General features: G+C 44.5%; 1 protein-coding gene across 1 annotated transcript in view; it reads left to right on the top strand.

The window, feature by feature from the left end:
• Positions 1-17,454, top strand: part of RXFP1 (relaxin family peptide receptor 1) — a 351,549-nt gene that overhangs the window by 258,541 nt on the left and 75,554 nt on the right. The window contains exon 4 of the mRNA XM_063458232.1: positions 13,775-13,880. Within this exon, the coding sequence (XP_063314302.1) occupies positions 13,775-13,880 (106 nt within the window). The remainder of the gene's footprint in view (positions 1-13,774; positions 13,881-17,454) is intronic.

Here is a 17,454-nt window from a genome sequence, read left to right as displayed (position 1 = left end):
AAGCAGGATAGAACAAACAAGCCGGGTCAAAACCAAAGGGACAAATAGATAACAAGAGCACTGAGTGACTAGACAAGCTAGAACCATGACAGGGCAATGAACAAATGCATAAAGCCCTACTTTATACCCTGGTTCTAGATAGGTAATCACGCCCCCGACGAGTCCTGATTCGTGGTCGGGACTTGATTGACAGGTCGGAACGGATTGTCGTCATGACGTCGGCTACTGAGCGCCGCGTCATAAAAGGAAGCGGGTCCCTCGCGGCCGGCGTGTAAACGGCCGAGAGAACTGCGAGGAACGAGTGAGTCAACCCCTCTGAGAGGATGAACGTCTAAGTATCTCACCTCCTCTGAGGTAGAGACAACAGGTACCCTGACAGTACCCCCCCTCTCAGAAACGCCCACCGGGCGGAAGGAACCGGGGCGAGATGGAAAACGAGAGTGAAAAGCCCTGCGGAGGCGAGGAGCATGCACATCCTCCTGAGGTACCCAAGTCCTCTCCTCAGGACCATATCCCTTCCAGTCAACAAGATATTGTAGCCTCCCCCGAGAGATTCGAGAATCGAGGATGGAGTTGATCTCATACTCCTCCTGACCCTCAACCTGAACAGCGCGAGGAGAGGATACAGCGGAGGAAAACTTGTTACATACTAGAGGCTTCAACAAGGAAACATGAAAGGAGTTAGGAATGCGTAAGGCAGATGGAAGGGCCAGACGATACGCAACTGGGTTAATTCGAGTCAGAACCCTGTAAGGGCCAATGTAACGAGGGGCGAATTTCATAGAAGGAACCTTCAAGCGAATGTTTCTGGTACTCAGCCATACCCTATCACCTGGAACAAAAACCGGAGCCGCCCTTCTACGCTTATCAGCGTGTTTCTTGAACAACGCGGAATTATGCAGGAGAATTTGTCGAGTTTGATCCCACAACTTCCTCAAATTGGCAACATGAACATCAACCGACGGTACCCCTTGGGAAGGAGAAACCGAGGGAAGAATGGAAGGATGAAAGCCATAATTCATGAAAAAGGGGCTAGAACGAGTAGAATCACAAACGAGATTGTTGTGTGCAAACTCCGCCCAAGGAATCAGACCGACCCAATCGTCCTGGTGTTTTGAAACAAAACAGCGCAAATATTGTTCAATCTTTTGGTTGGTGCGTTCAGCAGCTCCGTTAGACTGGGGATGATAGGCAGAAGAGAAATTCAATTTGATGCCCAGTTGAGAACAGAAGGATTTCCAAAAACGGGAAACAAATTGGGAACCTCTATCAGAAACAATTTCGGAGGGTATCCCATGTAAACGAAAAATCTCTCTCGCGAAAATCTCAGCCAATTCGGGAGAAGATGGCAGTTTAGGTAAGGGCACGAAATGAGCCATCTTAGTAAACCTGTCAACCACCGTGAGGATAACAGTCTGTTTTTTAGAAACAGGCAAATCGACAATGAAGTCGGGAATTTCCAAGGGATGCAAAAGCCCACATGGAAGCGTATGAGGTTGTTTAGTCTTCATACAGACCTCACATGCTCCGACGAAATCCCTAATATCCTTACGTAGTGAAGGCCACCAGAAATCTTTGGAAATCAAGGCACACGTCTTGCGAATGCCAGGATGCCCAGCCACCTTACTGTTGTGAAAGCACTGTAACAGTTCCAGTTGGAGTTCAGGAGGAACGAAATACCTTGCCCCAGGACCCTGTCTAGGAGCCAGATGCTGTAACTTCATGATCTCGGCAAGCAACGGAGAATGAATCCTGAGACTCGTGTTGGCGATAATATTGCACTTGGGAACTATAGAAGACAAAACCGCCTCAGATATAGTAGAAGGTTCATGTTGGCGAGACAAAGCATCAGCTTTAGAGTTCTTAGAACCAGGTCTATAAGTGAGCACGTAATTGAAATGAGTGAGGAACAAGGACCAACGAGCTTGCCTGGCGGACAAGCGCTTGGCCTCCCCAATATAGGACAAGTTCTTGTGATCCGTCAAAATAGTAACAGGATGCAAGGTCCCTTCCAATAAATGTCTCCACTCCTTTAAAGCCATGATGACCGCTAGTAGTTCCCTGTCACCAATGTCATATCTGCTTTCAGGCCCAGATAATTTCTTGGAAAAAAAACCACATGGATGTAACGGTTTATCCACACCTAACCTTTGAGACAAGATAGCGCCTAAACCAGTCTCTGAGGCGTCTACCTCGAGTAGAAAAGGCAAAGTCGTATCAGGGTGAACTAAAATTGGTGCAGAAGCAAAAAGTTCTTTGAGTGTCTTGAAAGCAACGAGAGCTTCAGTAGACCAAGTCTTAGTGTCAGCCCCCCTGTCTGGTCATATTGGTAATAGGAGCAATAATGGAAGAGTATCCTTTAATGAAACGCCTATAATAATTGGAGAATCCAATAAACCTCTGAATGGCTTTGAGACCCCTGGGTAATGGCCAATCTAAAATAGACTGGAGTTTATCCGGATCCATTTTAAACCCGTCCCCAGAAATCACGTAACCAAGAAAGTTTATCTGAGATTGGTCAAAACTACATTTCTCCAATTTGCAGTACAAGCCATGTTGTAGAAGTTTGCGCAATACCCTTCTGACTTGTCTGTGGTGGGTCTCAATTTCTCTAGAGTGTATTAGTATATCATCCAAATATACAATAACGCAATCCTGTTGAAATTCCCTAAGAACTTCATTGATCAGGTCCTGAAATACTGCCGGTGCATTACAGAGCCCAAAAGGCATTACCGTGTACTCATAGTGCCCATATCGGGTATTGAACGCTGTTTTCCACTCGTCTCCCTGCTGAATTCTCACCAAGTTATACGCCCCTCTGAGATCTAACTTGGTGAAAATCTTGGAGCCTTTTAGACGATCAAAGAGCTCAGTAATCAAAGGAATCGGGTAGGCATTTCTAATCGTTATTTTATTCAAGCCTCGATAATCAATGCAAGGCCTTAACGTACCATCCTTCTTATTCACAAAAAAAAAACGGCCCCGGCAGGAGAGGAGGATCTCCTAATGAATCCTTTGTCTAGGTTCTCACGAATATACTCCTCTAAGACTAAGTTCTCCTTAGTGGATAAAGGGTATACCGTACCCCTCGGAGGCATGGTCCCAGGCAGGAGTCTGATCTTGCAGTCAAAGGGCCTGTGTGGAGGTAAAGTGTCAGCATTCCCCTTGTCAAAGACTGCCTTCAAATCCAGGTACAGAGGCGGTATCTGTACGTCTGTAGACTGGGTAGAATTAGCCGGTGCGTTAACTACGCAAACCGGTGAGACTTTCTGTAAGCACCTGCTCTGGCAACCCTGGCCCCATGAGACTATCTCCCCTAGTTCCCAATCAATAATAGGGTTATGTTTCTTTAACCACGGATACCCCAGGACTATAGGAACAGAAGGGGACGAAATAAGCATAAGAGATATACCTTCCTCGTGTAGGATACCAACAGTTAAGTTAACAGGTATGGTCTCACGAAAAATAACAGGTTCAGATAATGGTCTACCATCTATGGCCTCAACGGCCAAGGGTGTATCCCTTAGCTGGGATGGAATAGAGTGTTTAGTGACAAAAACTTGGTCAATAAAGCTCTCAGCAGCTCCGGAATCTACCAACGCCATAGTTTTTAGTACTCCCTTCTCCCAAGCTAAAGAAACAGGTAGCAGAACCCTGTGATCTTTATAATTATGTATAGAGGACAAAATAGAAACACCAAGGCCTGTCCTCTAGAGAAACTTAGGTGCGAGCGTTTCCCGGGCGATTAGGACAATTTAGGCGTAGGTGCCCTCTTACTCCACAATACATACACAACCCCTCCCTTCTCCTGTACTGTCTCTCTTCTTCTGAGAGGCGAGTATTGCCTATCTGCATAGGTTCTGGAAAAGCTGAGGTTGTGGATTCAGGACTTTGAAATGAGGGAGCTAGTTTAAAGGAAGGTCTACGGGTTCTATCTCGAGTGTTCTGCCTCTCTCTTAAACGTTCATCAATGCGAGAAATAAAAGAAATTAAATCCTCCAAATTTTCAGGAAGCTCTCTTGTAGCAACCTCGTCTAGAATTTCATCTGATAATCCGTTTAAAAATACGTCTATATAAGCCTGTTCATTCCACTTAACTTCTGCCGCCAAGGACCTGAACTCTAGTGCATAATCCACAAGGGTTCGGTTATCTTGTCTAAGGCGCAACAATAATCTAGCTGCATTGACCTTTCTACCTGGAGGGTCAAAAGTTCTTCTAAAAGCAGCGACAAAGGCATTATAATTATAGACTAACGGGTTATCATTCTCCCACAATGGATTGGCCCATCTCAGAGCCTTATCAATGAGTAGTGTGATAATGAATCCAACCTTCGCCCTATCTGTAGGGTAGGAGCGGGGTTGTAATTCGAAATGAATACCTATCTGGTTTAAAAAACCACGACACTTATCCGGAGAGCCACCATAACGTACAGGAGGAGTAATACGGGAAGAAGCACCTACTGTGGCTACCTCTAGACCTGAACTTACAGGGGAGATGGATGTAGTACGCATCTCTTCTGGTTGATTATTAGAACGAGATAATAAAGCCTGCAGCGCTAGAGCCATCTGATCCATTCTATGATCCATGGCCTCAAATCTAGAGTCGGAAGAACCAACCTGAGTTTTTGTACCTGCAGGATCCATTGGCCCTGTCGTAATGTCAGGATCGGGACAGGGATCCAACACGCAAAGTACAAACAGGAGGAAGGTACGTATACCGGACCTTAGAATGGCCGGACTAACGTAAGGAGTAAGCAAAGAATGGTCTAGAGACAAGCCGAGGTCGAGGGAACGAGAGAGCAGATAAGCGAGAGACAAGCCGGGTCAAAGGGTAATAGAGGTAAGCAGGATAGAACAAACAAGCCGGGTCAAAACCAAAGAGACAAATAGATAACAAGAGCACTGAGTGACTAGACAAGCTAGAACCACGACAGGGCAATGAACAAATGCATAAAGCCCTACTTTATACCCTGGTTCTAGATAGGTAATCACGCCCCCGACGAGTCCTGATTCGTGGTCGGGACTTGATTGACAGGTCGGAACGGATTGTCGTCATGACGTCGGCTACTGAGCGCCGCGTCATAAAAGGAAGCGGGTCCCTCGCGGCCGGCGTGTAAACGGCCGAGAGAACTGCGAGGAACGAGTGAGTCAACCCCTCTGAGAGGATGAACGTCTAAGTATCTCACCTCCTCTGAGGTAGAGACAACAGGTACCCTGACAACATCCCAAGAATATTGCTGAACTGAAACAGTTCTGTAAAGAGGAATGGTCAAGAATTACTCCTGACCGTTGTGTACGTCTGATCTGCAACTACAGGAAACGTTTGGTGGAAGTTATTGCTGCCAACGGAGGTTCAACCAGTTATTAAATCCAAGGGTTCACATACTTTTTCCATCTGCACTGTGAATGTTTACATGGTTTGTTCAATAAAAACATTGCAACATTTCATTCTTTGTGTGTTATTAGTTTAAGCAGACTGTGATTGTCTATTGTTGTGACTTAGATGATGATCAGATCACATTTTATGACCAATTTGTGCAGAAATCCATATCATTCCAAAGGGTTCACATACTTTTTCTTGCAACTGTATCTCTATTCCTATACATATTTCATTGCATCTGCCGACCCACATGGTCAACAAGCCCCTTCTACTGATCCCTGTTCATAACTCACTCCTCTGTGTTCTCTAAGACACCTCCAGTTGCTATTACCCCTTTCTGGTGCCCCACGGGTAATGAAGAGCATATAATTACTGCCCTTTCCTAGTACACCCTACCTCCCCACCCCTTTCATCCCAGTATCATTTCCCAAGCCTATCTCTAAATGCATATAACTTCAAGAGAACCTTTCCATTGACAAATGTTTTTTGCATTTTATACCACTGTCTCCCGATGACCACTTACCTATGGCCTTGCTTCTCTTGCCCTTCCACACCCTATGTGTCTGTCCCATGCCTTGTCTCACATCTCCTGTGGATCTTCCCTGTATACATATACATGCCATAGAACCAAAGAAAGAAACCCACAGCACACCATTTACTGCAAAAAATATATATTTTATTTTTATAGTCCAAATGGACTTAGATAAAGTGCATATAACAAGAATAAAAACATAAACTGCACACCAAGTGTGCAAAGAGACCAAAAGCTATACTGACCTGAGGATAAAGTCCATCACCCCCAACGTTTCTGGTAGATGCCTTTCTCTTAACCTTACCTTAACCTTTCTGTCTGCTCCTCATTTCCTTGCCCTGTGTCTTCTCTTTGGAAAAATGGTTAAACTTCAACATTCCATACTCCCTGAACATGAATGCTACTGTGTAGTATATTATTAATGTATTTTTTTTGTTGACAAATTTGTAATTAATTGATTATATCACTTTTTTTTACAGAAACAAATCTCCAAGTGTTGCTACCCACTGATCATTTGGTTAAATTCAGAGCCAATAGCCAAATAAATGAGTACAGTATGATTTATTGTTAGAATTTCTAATAGCTGGGACTGTGCAAGCACCCAGTCTTGGATGTAGTATATAATACTTGATTAAATTTGTTTTTGAATACATAGCTTCATTTAAATTCATATAAATTCTGCTGTCTACTTAATTTTTAGTGAAATGCATAACATTGGTTGGGTAGCCATTGAGGTGGCAACGAGGCCTGTATTACATTGTCTTCAACATAGTTAGTGTACAACCATCTCTCCATGACTCTTACAAGGGCCATCCAATTCAACATGTATTCAAGGTTATTATATCACAAATAATGAAGAGATGTAATCAGAACCTGTAAGCCTTCGTTGCTGCTTAAATTTGATTGTTTTTTTGAGAAGGCAATCTCCTTTGAAAATCCTTCATGTGTAATTATTGTGATAGAGGAGTATTCTTTTCTATGCATTATCTATTGTAATGACTAACATAACAAGTGTTTATTGGCCTATATTATCAATAAAACCCACTTTTGCCGTGCATCTGGTACTAAAATGGGAATCATTGTCCCCCTTCAGTACATATAGTTATCAGCAGACATATGCATTTGTTTCCTCCGAATCACAATAAGTCCATATTTAGGTCAATCAGCGATTTGTCCAAATTCCGCAACAAAAAAATGCCATATGGAATGAATAAGTTGGGTTTTTTGGGTGGAGGAGGGAGAAAATTAGCAGTTTAGTGTTCTATGATGGACAATAGGTATGCCTAATGATGTGGAATGTATCTCCTGTCCAATCCCAATCCTGTCCAAGAGCGGGGGGAGAGTTTCAGACACTTTTGGGTTATTCACTAAAGTCCTGTATTGAAGGGGGGAAAACTATCCGTCTGCATCTGGCCTGTAAAATCTGAACATTGTTCGTGTTATTTAAAAATGTTCAGATTTTGTAATTCAGGCCACAATCTGGCATGAATTTGGTCCAGATTTGAACCAGATCAAACACTGCCAGACAGCTGAAATCCAAATCGAATCCTTCAAATCCAGTTTCAAATTTAAAAAAAATTAAAACTCTGCTGTGCAAGGGTTACTTATGTGGTGACTGGCTAGCAAACGTTGGCAGTCACCACATAAGTAACCCTCGCACAAGCATAAGTAATCCTTGTGCAGCCGAGTTCAAATTTTCAAATATCCGGAACCTGGATCTGAAGAACACAGCCACATTAAAAAAAGACATAAAGGTAAATTCAGGTGGGTAATATCTGCTAAATATTTAACTAAATAAATATTTATTTAGTTATTTATAACTAAATAAAATAGCAACTGGGCAGCCATTGCTGACCAATTACTGGGATTAATAGTCTGGGCAAGGGCAGCATCTTGCAACTATGGAACAATGCAGCACATGTACTTGGCTAGTGCTGCATTACTATAATTCTTCTGAATTGGACCTATTTTCACACTGTGGTTTATTGACTAAATTGGGAATTGTGGAGAATCCCCTAAGGAAACTGCAAATATTAGACAACAAAATTATAAAAAGTGAATACATCACTGTCCACCCAACTGCCCTTACCTGTAGCCAGTGGGTGGGAACTGTTTCATAAAAAAATAAAAGGTGGGACATCCTTATGTCCCCCTTTGCATGCACCCGTGGTCTGTATGTGAGGGCCACCATACATGGGAAGTCGTGGGGGAACTAATTATAATATTCTTCCCCTAAACACCAACTATCATGAGTGGTTAGTTTGCACCTTCTTCATGTTCAATGAGAAAACCTGGAGTCCCCCCCATCCCACCCATGGGCAGCAGATGGGGGCCAACATTTCAACATTAAAGTGGGTGGAGTTAGTGGCAGGTGGGGGGGCTCTCCACTCCTTCATTTATTGACATGCCCCAGCCCCATCAGATGGGTAGGGGTCTCCAATTCCCTATCCACCTCCTATTAAAATGAAATATCCCTATCTACACCTCCTCACCCTAATAATTGTGGGGGGGAAGCAATAGTAAGAAGTACCTTTAGCAGGTGCGGCAGGACTACTAGAACTACCACCACCACTCGTACTAGGTCACCTCAATACACAGCAAAAAATGAAAGGCAAAGAGAGCTGTATCATAGGGATTCAAATAGAAAGCAGTACCCATCATGTAAAAGCACGCTGTTTTCTGATTTCTCTCTCATGAAGAAGACCACCAGCGCCACAATATCTTCCACTTCCACTGGCATTTCAGCACTTTTTATCACTGCTAATTCAAGCAATATACAGTCTGTGTTTTATAATCAAAACAAGGGATAGGTTAAACCAGTGGACCTGTTGCCATTCCCAATGTTACCCCTTAGTCTTTATAAGCCCCCAAGAAGTGACTAAGGGAGAGATCATCAGTATAGTTTTTCTGTGCCACTATAGAAACATAGAAACATAGAATGTGATGGCAGATCAGAACCATTAGGCCTTATGCATATCCCACGCATTCTTAAACTCCTTCACTGTGTTAACATCTACCACTTCAGCTGGAAGGCTATACCATGCATCCACTACCCTCTCAGTAAAGTAATACTTCCTAATATCATTTTTAAACCTCTGTCCCTCTAATTTAAGATTATGTCCTCTTGTTGTGGTAGTTTTTCTTCTTTTAAATATAATCTTCTCCTTTACTGTGTTGATTCCCTTTATGTATTTAAATGTTTCTATCATAACCCCGCTGTCTCATCTTTCCTCCAAGCTATACATGTTAAGATCCGTTAACCTTTCCTGGTAAGTTTTATCCTGTAATCCATGAACCAGTTTAGTAGCCCTTCTCTGAACTCTCTCTAAAGTATCAATATCCTTCTGCAGATATGGTCTCCAGTACTGCATACAATACTCCAAGCGAGGTCTCACCAGTGTTCTGTACAATGGCATGAGCACTTCCCTCTTTCTACTGCTAGTACCTCTTCCTTTACAACCAAGCATTCTGCTAGCATTTCCTGCTGATCTATAACATGGTCTGCCTACCTTTAAAGGGACACTCCAGGCACCCAGACCACTTCTGCTCATTGGAGTGGTCTGGGTGCCAACTCCCACTACCCTTAACCCTGCAAGTGTAATTATTGCAGTTTTTCATAAACTGCAATAATTACCTTGCAGGGTTAACTCCACCTCTAGTGGCTGTCTACTAGACAGCCACTAGAGGTCACTTCCTAGTTTCTAGCACAGGTTTCCTGTGCTAGAGCGTCGCTGGACGTCCTCACGCTGTGTGAGGACCTCCAGCGTCGCTCAAAACCCAATAGGAAAGCATTGAAATGATTTTTCAATGCTTTCCTACGGGGAGACGTAATGCGCATGCGTGGCATTTCCGCGCATGCGCATTACGTCTCCTCGGCCGGTGGGCGAGATCAGTCTCGCCCACCGGCCGACGCAATCACTGGGAGGAGCGTCGCGGAGGCGGAGACAGCGGCGAGGGACATCGCCGCTGTCCCAGGTAAGTGACTGAAGGGGTTTTCACCCCTTCAGTAACCGGGGATTGGGGGGTGGGAGGGAGAGGGACCCTCCAGTGCCAGAAAAACGGATAGTTTTTCTGGCACTGGAGTTTCTCTTTAAGTCATCTGAAATAATTAACTACCCCTAAATCCCTTTCCTCAGATGTTGAGGTTAGGACTGTATCAAATATTCTGTACTCTGCCCTTGGGTTTTTTAAGTTCAATATGCATTATCTTGCACTTATCCACATTAAATGTCAGTTGCCACAACTCTGACCATTTTTCTAGTTTACCTAAATCATTTGCCATTTGGCTTATCCCTCCTGGAACATCAACCCTATTACATATCTTAGTATCATCAGCAAAAAGACATACCTTACCATCAAAACAACCTTTACTGAAGAGGTAAGGGATTATATTATGGGATTAAGGGATTATGGGACTAGACTCCACTGTCTAGTCTTGGTGGTGGTGATGAATCTGGTGATGATATCACTCTTTCTCCCACCACTGCAAACATAGTCAAGTTCATCCTAGTACAGTATTAAACAAACTATGAGCCAGAGGAATTTCAATAGGAGAGTCTGGCAAGGACAGAGAGCAGTCCATCATTTATCTAGTTAGTGTGCACTCTCCACTTTGTTAGACCATCTCTATCTGCTTTTGAAGCACCATATGCACTGGGGACATTTACAAAATCATCTGCTACCTGTGCCACAAGTAGGTCATCCTCTGTCCTTATTACCACCACCACCACCCATTAGTCATCCAAGTGCTAGTCCAGGTTTTGTCAGTTTCTCCATTTGAATAAAAAAAGGGAAATACATGAATCCTGGACTGTTGGAAGTCCATGAGGACTGGGTTGGGGACCAGTGGTGTAGAGGATAGTGTTGTGACAGTTTCCACTACCACCTATGATTACTCACCCACATCTTTAGCAGCAGCAAGGCAAAGACTTGAGGGTAATGTATTTCACAGATGTAAAGTTTTGGATCACTCTGTGAAAGTATGCTGGGTGATCTTGCTAGTGCCAGTGTAAACCTACATCTGAAAGGACACCACAAGTGTGTATTACTGACTGTAGATTCTCACCACCTCCTCCACTACTATCATCCTTAGTCAAAGCATGGCAAATCATGAGGATAGTGCCAGAAGTTAGAGGAGCCATGTTGGACAGGGACATTCAGAATGTCATCATCCAAAGGAAGTGTCCAGGAAGGTCTGTGTGCAATTATCTTGGAAAAGTCAGTCACTCCTAAGAGTCTATATATATATATATGGGTTTATGTCACATTTGGCCCCATCTAGTAGTTAATTGGCACACATATGAGATTTTGGCACTTTTGGTCATATGAATTGTGTTTCGCATGGTGATCAACCAGGACAATGATATCTATCCTTCCCTGGCAATACACTATGAGTACAGCACCCAGCATTTCAGAGCACATAAAAAAAGAAAGAAAGAAACCAACTTGGCCCATTGTGATGCATAGGCATGAAACATCTGCTTCAATAGGTCTTATGTTAATGTGGCACTGAAAATAAAGATATGCTTTATATAATGGGCAAATAGCCCCATCTAGAAATTATTTGTTTAACCCCTTAAGGACCAAACTTCTGGAATAAAAGGGAATCATGACATGTCACACAGGGGTTTAACATTGTTTTTGTTATAGGTTCATTGGAGGATTTACTTAGGATTCACTAATCAATGTAATACATGGAGGAAACATTAACATTATCATTATATTAAATTTTCTAAACCTACGCAAAAGAATTATTGCTATTTGTAAACAAGCCGTAGAGAATTTTAACATCACTCAGTGGCACTACGTCAATACTTTAATGGTCAACAGTGCATTTTACAGAAAACCACAGGAATTATATTTTAGTTCTACTGAATTGCAATAAAAAAATATTTTAAACCAAATAGTGTAGTTCAACATTTCCTGGCTTGTCTCTTATGCTAACAGAAGAGGACGAGAGAGAGTTCTCTGAAAAGGCAGTATTTGCATAAAAATGCCCGAAGGGAGCTATTATACTCACCTGAACAACTACATTAAGCTGTAGTTGTTCTGGTGACTATAGTGTCCCTTTAATAAAAAAGCATTGGGGACCTGGTGCACATGCATGGTGAAAGGTGCACGCTCATCCAAGCTGCCACATAGGACAATTTTGAATAATTGCTCTTCTATGGGGACTGCCATGTCATGTGACAAAGTTTTTCTCGGTCAGTTCCACAGAAGCTCTTCTAGTGACTGTCTGGAAGACAGCCCCTAGGGGTAGATTTAACCCTGCAATGTAAATATTGCAGTTTCTAAAAAAAACTACAGAGTATTACACTCCAGGGTTAAAAGTACAGGGCCACTGCTCTCAGGCTTTAGTGGTCCTTTAATGATCTGCAGAATTAACTGTCTAGGTTACTAAAAGTAATCTGTGGGGGAATACAGAGCTCCAAGCAGCAACACTGTGGGGGGTCACATTAAAGGCCCATGTGACTGGGGATCTCCGGAGCCCACTTATTGTGGGTCACTAGGGGACTGGGAGGTTATAGATCTGCTGGACCATGTATAGAGGCAGGGCCAGATTAAGAGCCCAGTGGGCCTGGTGCTGACAATTATGAGGAGCCTAAGTACAGAATCGTATCGACCAAAAACACTAAAACAGTCATACTTCTCAAGCGTTATGTATCTGGTGGTGATGTTGCCAGAGGGAAACTCATAGGATGCAGTTATATTCCCGAGGGTTATCCCCTATTTTTCCAGTCTAGGTGACCTTTTTTTGTGGGTTAGGTACGGGACACTAAACCCCTATGCTTGACCGCTCCCCTTCTTTTCTTGCAGCTTTAAGAAAACTCAGATTCTCTTAAAATATGATAATCTCTCTCTAATTCATGCTTTCATCTTTCAAGTAAATCCATAACCCCAAACAGCAGTGTCCAGTTAAGCAGGAAGTCAATGGGCGGTGTAAAAGGGTGGGCCACTGATGCGCATCATGTAACCAGAACTCCCGAAAGGGACGAACATGCCCAAAAAGGAGGCGTGTCTGCTCAAAGAACTGGAAGTATAGCCTGGCATGAATGCATGTCAGGCTGCCATAGAGGTCATTATTAGGTTCCTTATAGGTGGTCAGTTTTAGGAGTCCAGGACACTTGGCACCTTCTGGGACCCCTAGCCTTCACCCTGCCACAATGAGGTGAAGCCACACATCACTGAGCCCCTATGTAGTATTATTGGATTCTGGGGACCCCTTTGTTTGTTTGTTTGTTTTTAACTAAAATTATTTTTACTTTCACTTTCAGTAGCATGTAAGAAAGTAGTTCACTGTATACCTGTTCTCACTAGGTGTGGCACTTAGGCCAAAAAAAATGGCTTTGCAGTTTCCAGGATTTTAATGCCCATTATCAGTGGTTTCTAATTGGGAGCTCAAGCTCTGGACATAACTAATTTGTATCTCGCCAAAGGCTCACTAGTTAGTAAATAAAAAAAAATTTAAACCAAAGACATTTTGGAATTTCCCCCTCAACATCCAGATTTAAATATAATTTTTTTTTTATTAACTTTTGTTTTACAAATAAAAATACTAATTTCACATTGTTAGCTAAAAACCTAATTAAAATCAATTTTAATCTATAGTTGTAACTAAAATATGTAGAACTAGACTACTAAGTGACGTGATCTATGAATTGAGAAGTAAACTATATCTGATTATCCTATTCCACATTAAATGCAATAACAAATCAGTCCAGCCATAAATTCAGTAATATCAATGTAAGATACACCGGCAATATTAATTATTAAAATCCATACGAAAAGTTGTTTATCTCCGCTCAATGTGGCCTTTAATTATTGCCCTCTGGATTAATCTTCCTATCTTTTTTCCTTTTTAGTGCTTGGTTCGGTGCCAGCGCAGTGTTTGTGTCGAGGCTTAGAACTTGATTGTGACGGAGCCAAATTACGCGCTGTCCCTGCTGTCTCTTCCAATGTGACCATGATGTGAGTAGAACAAGGCAAACAGGTTGTTGATATTTGCAAGTCTTTTAACTCTGTAGCGGAGGGCAGGTATTAAAGACCACAATCTCCGCTGGTTCCACGAGTACATCCACAGTCAGCGCTGAAGGGTAAGACAAATCCCCAAATCCTCCCAATAACCGGACGAAACACAGTCTGGGAGTCAACTAACTCGTTTTATTCACAGCTGGCATATTTATACAGTTCCCCATGCAAGGGGTTTCCAGACAGTAAATCCAGGGGATTTCTCCCATCATACATTGTAACTTTCCCAACAGGCTGTGCTGCACGAGAAGGATACACCCACTAAAATGGACGATTAAGTGGATTATCCCCTCGTGCAGCAGAACTGACAATCTATATTAAAATACGGTTTTCACATTTTATTCGGTAGATTTAAATGACCGAACGTTCGGCAGGTAGCTGGGGTCTGAGCGCACCTTTCGTGAGAATACCGCTCAGATCCCGGCGGAATTGACCGAACGCCGCACAAATATAACTTTACATAGAAGTTCCCCTCAATCTGTCGAACATATCCAGGGGAACGATTCTACCGAAAAACCGGGCTCCCGAATGGCTTGGAAGTGCAGCGGTGCTCGCATCATCGAGTAGCCGTTTTTGGTTCCAGGCACTCGACGACCAAGCACCGCTGCCAAATAGACGAATCCAAGATGGCCGACCGCCGCATGGTCGGTAGTCGAACGACGGCCACCCAGAATAGTCTATAATTACCGATTGCAACATTGTTGCAATCGGTTAACAATTGCCACACGACCCTAAGTGTGTGGTCTATCAGGGGAGCCCTTATTCGTTCGGCGAACGGCTTAAGTCACCGCTGTTCGTCGAACGAAGTCTTTGTATGCTGGTAGCTTACGGCTGCCAGCATGCGAATCGCCCTAACATAACACATACACAGCAAATATACATGGCACATAATACAGCCTCCAGACAACCTTCCCAGATTATAGTTCCACAGTGGCTAGGTTTGCCACAATGCTCCCCCAAAATCAAGCCGGCATACACAGTCTGATCCCAACGGATCGGCTTGGGGAGGTCCGGGAAAATACTCACAGATCACTTTTCAAGTTCAGTTTGTCTAGATAACCCGTCGGCGTTACCGTTTTGCTTCCCTGGGCGATAGTGTATCGTAAAGTCAAAGGGCTGCAGCGCCAAACTCCAGCGCAGCAGCCGGCCGTTGTCTCCTGCTACACGGTTAAGCCACACCAACGGGTTGTGATCTGTGAGTAGGGAGAAAGGTTGTCCGTACAAATAGGGCTGTAATTTCTTAAGGGCCCACACCACGGCCAGGCACTCCTTCTCAATGGCGGCGTAGCTTACTTCGCGTGGTAATAGCTTTCGGCTCAAGTATGCTACGGGGTGTTCTCCGCCATCAGGTCCAACTTGGCTCAGCACTGCCCCCAATCCAAACATTGAAGCGTCTGTGTGGACAAGAAATCGTTTAGTTGGATCAGGAGCATTCAGTACTGGAGCATTGATTAGTGCCGTTTTTAGTTGTTGGAAGGCCTGGTCACACTCTGGGGCCCAGATAACCTGTCGAGGAAGATTTTTACGGGTCAAGTCAGTCAGGGGTTTGGCCAGGGCGCTATAATTGGGTACAAACTTCCTATAGTACCCGGCGGTACCTAGAAATGCTAACACCTGGGTTTTCGTTCTAGGGGTTGGCCATTTAGCTACCGCTTCTACTTTAGCAGGTTCGGGTTTCTGTCGCCCGCTTCCCACCCTGTGGCCCAAGTACTGCACCTCTGCCATCCCTATATGGCATTTACTGGGTTTCAGCGTCAATCCTGCCTCTCCAATGCGATCGAGTATGGCCCCTATGTGTTGTAGATGTTCGGCCCAGGTCTGACTGAATATAGCTATATCGTCTAAATAGGCACAGGCGTATTCCTGGAATCCATCCAGTAGCCGATCTACCATCCGCTGGAAGGTTGCCGGAGCGTTTTTCATCCCGAATGGCATGACCCTAAATTGATACAAGCCAAACGGGGTGACAAACGCCGACTTAGGGATGGCATCCTCGGCTAGTGGAATCTGCCAGTATCCTTTGCATAGATCTATGGTAGTGAGATACTGACCCCGTGCCATCTTATCCAGCAGCTCGTCTATCCGGGGCATCGGGTAGGCATCAGACACCGTTTTGTCATTTAGCCTCCGGTAGTCGACACAGAAACGTGTCGTGCCGTCCTTTTTGGGTACCAACACTACCGGCGATGCCCAGGGGCTATCTGAATGCTCGATCACCCCTAGCTGTAACATTTCCGCTATTTCCTTTTCCATGTGAGCCCTGACGGCTTCAGGAACGCGGTACGGAGTCTGCCGCATGGGTAGCTGTCCTGGGGTTTCAACTCGGTGGGTGGCCAGCTGAGTGTACCCTGGTAAATTGGAGAAGGTAGCTCCTTTCGCTACGATCAACTCTTGTACCTGGGCACGCTCCTGTGGGCTTAGCCGCTCCCCCAGCTGAACCCCCTTGGAGGGCTCGGTCTGCTCCTCCGGTTCCAATAGGTCGGGTAGGGGTAAATTCTCCTGATCCTCCGAGGCTGAGGCGCATATCGCCGCCACGTCCTCTATCCTCTCATGGTAGGGTTTGAGCATGTTCACATGGAGCATGCGTCTCTTCCCTACCCCTGAGCAGGGGCCAATCACGTAGGTGGTGTCACACTTCTGTTCCACCACCTGGTATGGGCCTTGCCAGATGGCCTGCAGCTTGTCTGTGCGGACAGGTTTTAAAATCAAAACCTTCTGTCCCACCTGAAAGCTGCGGTCCCTGGCTCCCTTATCGTACCAACGGCGCTGGCGTTGCTGGGCCGCCTGAAGGTTGGTGCGCACCTCCTGAGTCAGCGCCTCCAGACGGTCCCTGAACTCCAGCACGTAGGATACGATAGGGGTTCCATCTGGGCTACTCTCTCCCTCCCAATGCTCTCTAATGAGATCTAATGGTCCCCGCACCCTCCTCCCGAATAACAATTCAAACGGGGAAAATCCGGTGGACTCTTGGGGTACCTCTCTATAGGCGAAAAGTAAATGGGGTAGAAAACGTTCCCAGTCTCGGTGTGCCTCCCCAAACGTACGGAGCATTTGCTTTAACGTACCATTAAATCTTTCGCATAAACCATTGGACTGGGGATGGTATGCGGAATTTATTATGGGCTTAATGCCACATATTTTCCATAGTTGCTGAGTGACCTCGGCGGTGAATTGGGTGCCCCTATCAGATATTATTTCTTGGGGAAACCCTACCCGGGAGAATATTTTCATCAATGCCTCGGCTACTGTCTCGGCATGGATATTTGAGATAGCTACGGCCTCGGGGTATCGGGTGGCATAGTCCACTACCGTCAAGATATACTTTTTACCGGAGGGACTGGGTTTGGATAGTGGCCCCACTATGTCTACGGCCACTCTACTGAACGGTTCGGAAATGATCGGGAGGGGACATAATTTCGCTTTGTGGCGGTCACCTCTTTTGCCTACTCGCTGACATATATCACAGGACGTGCAGTAGTGTCTCACATCTTTAGAAATCCCTGGCCAGAAAAAT

Source organism: Pelobates fuscus, chromosome 6 (assembly GCF_036172605.1).
Source record: "Pelobates fuscus isolate aPelFus1 chromosome 6, aPelFus1.pri, whole genome shotgun sequence".
In the NCBI taxonomy this organism is placed as follows: domain Eukaryota; kingdom Metazoa; phylum Chordata; class Amphibia; order Anura; family Pelobatidae; genus Pelobates; species Pelobates fuscus.
The sequence above is the reverse complement of the archived record's forward strand: the minus strand, read 5'-3'. Positions and strand labels throughout refer to the sequence as shown.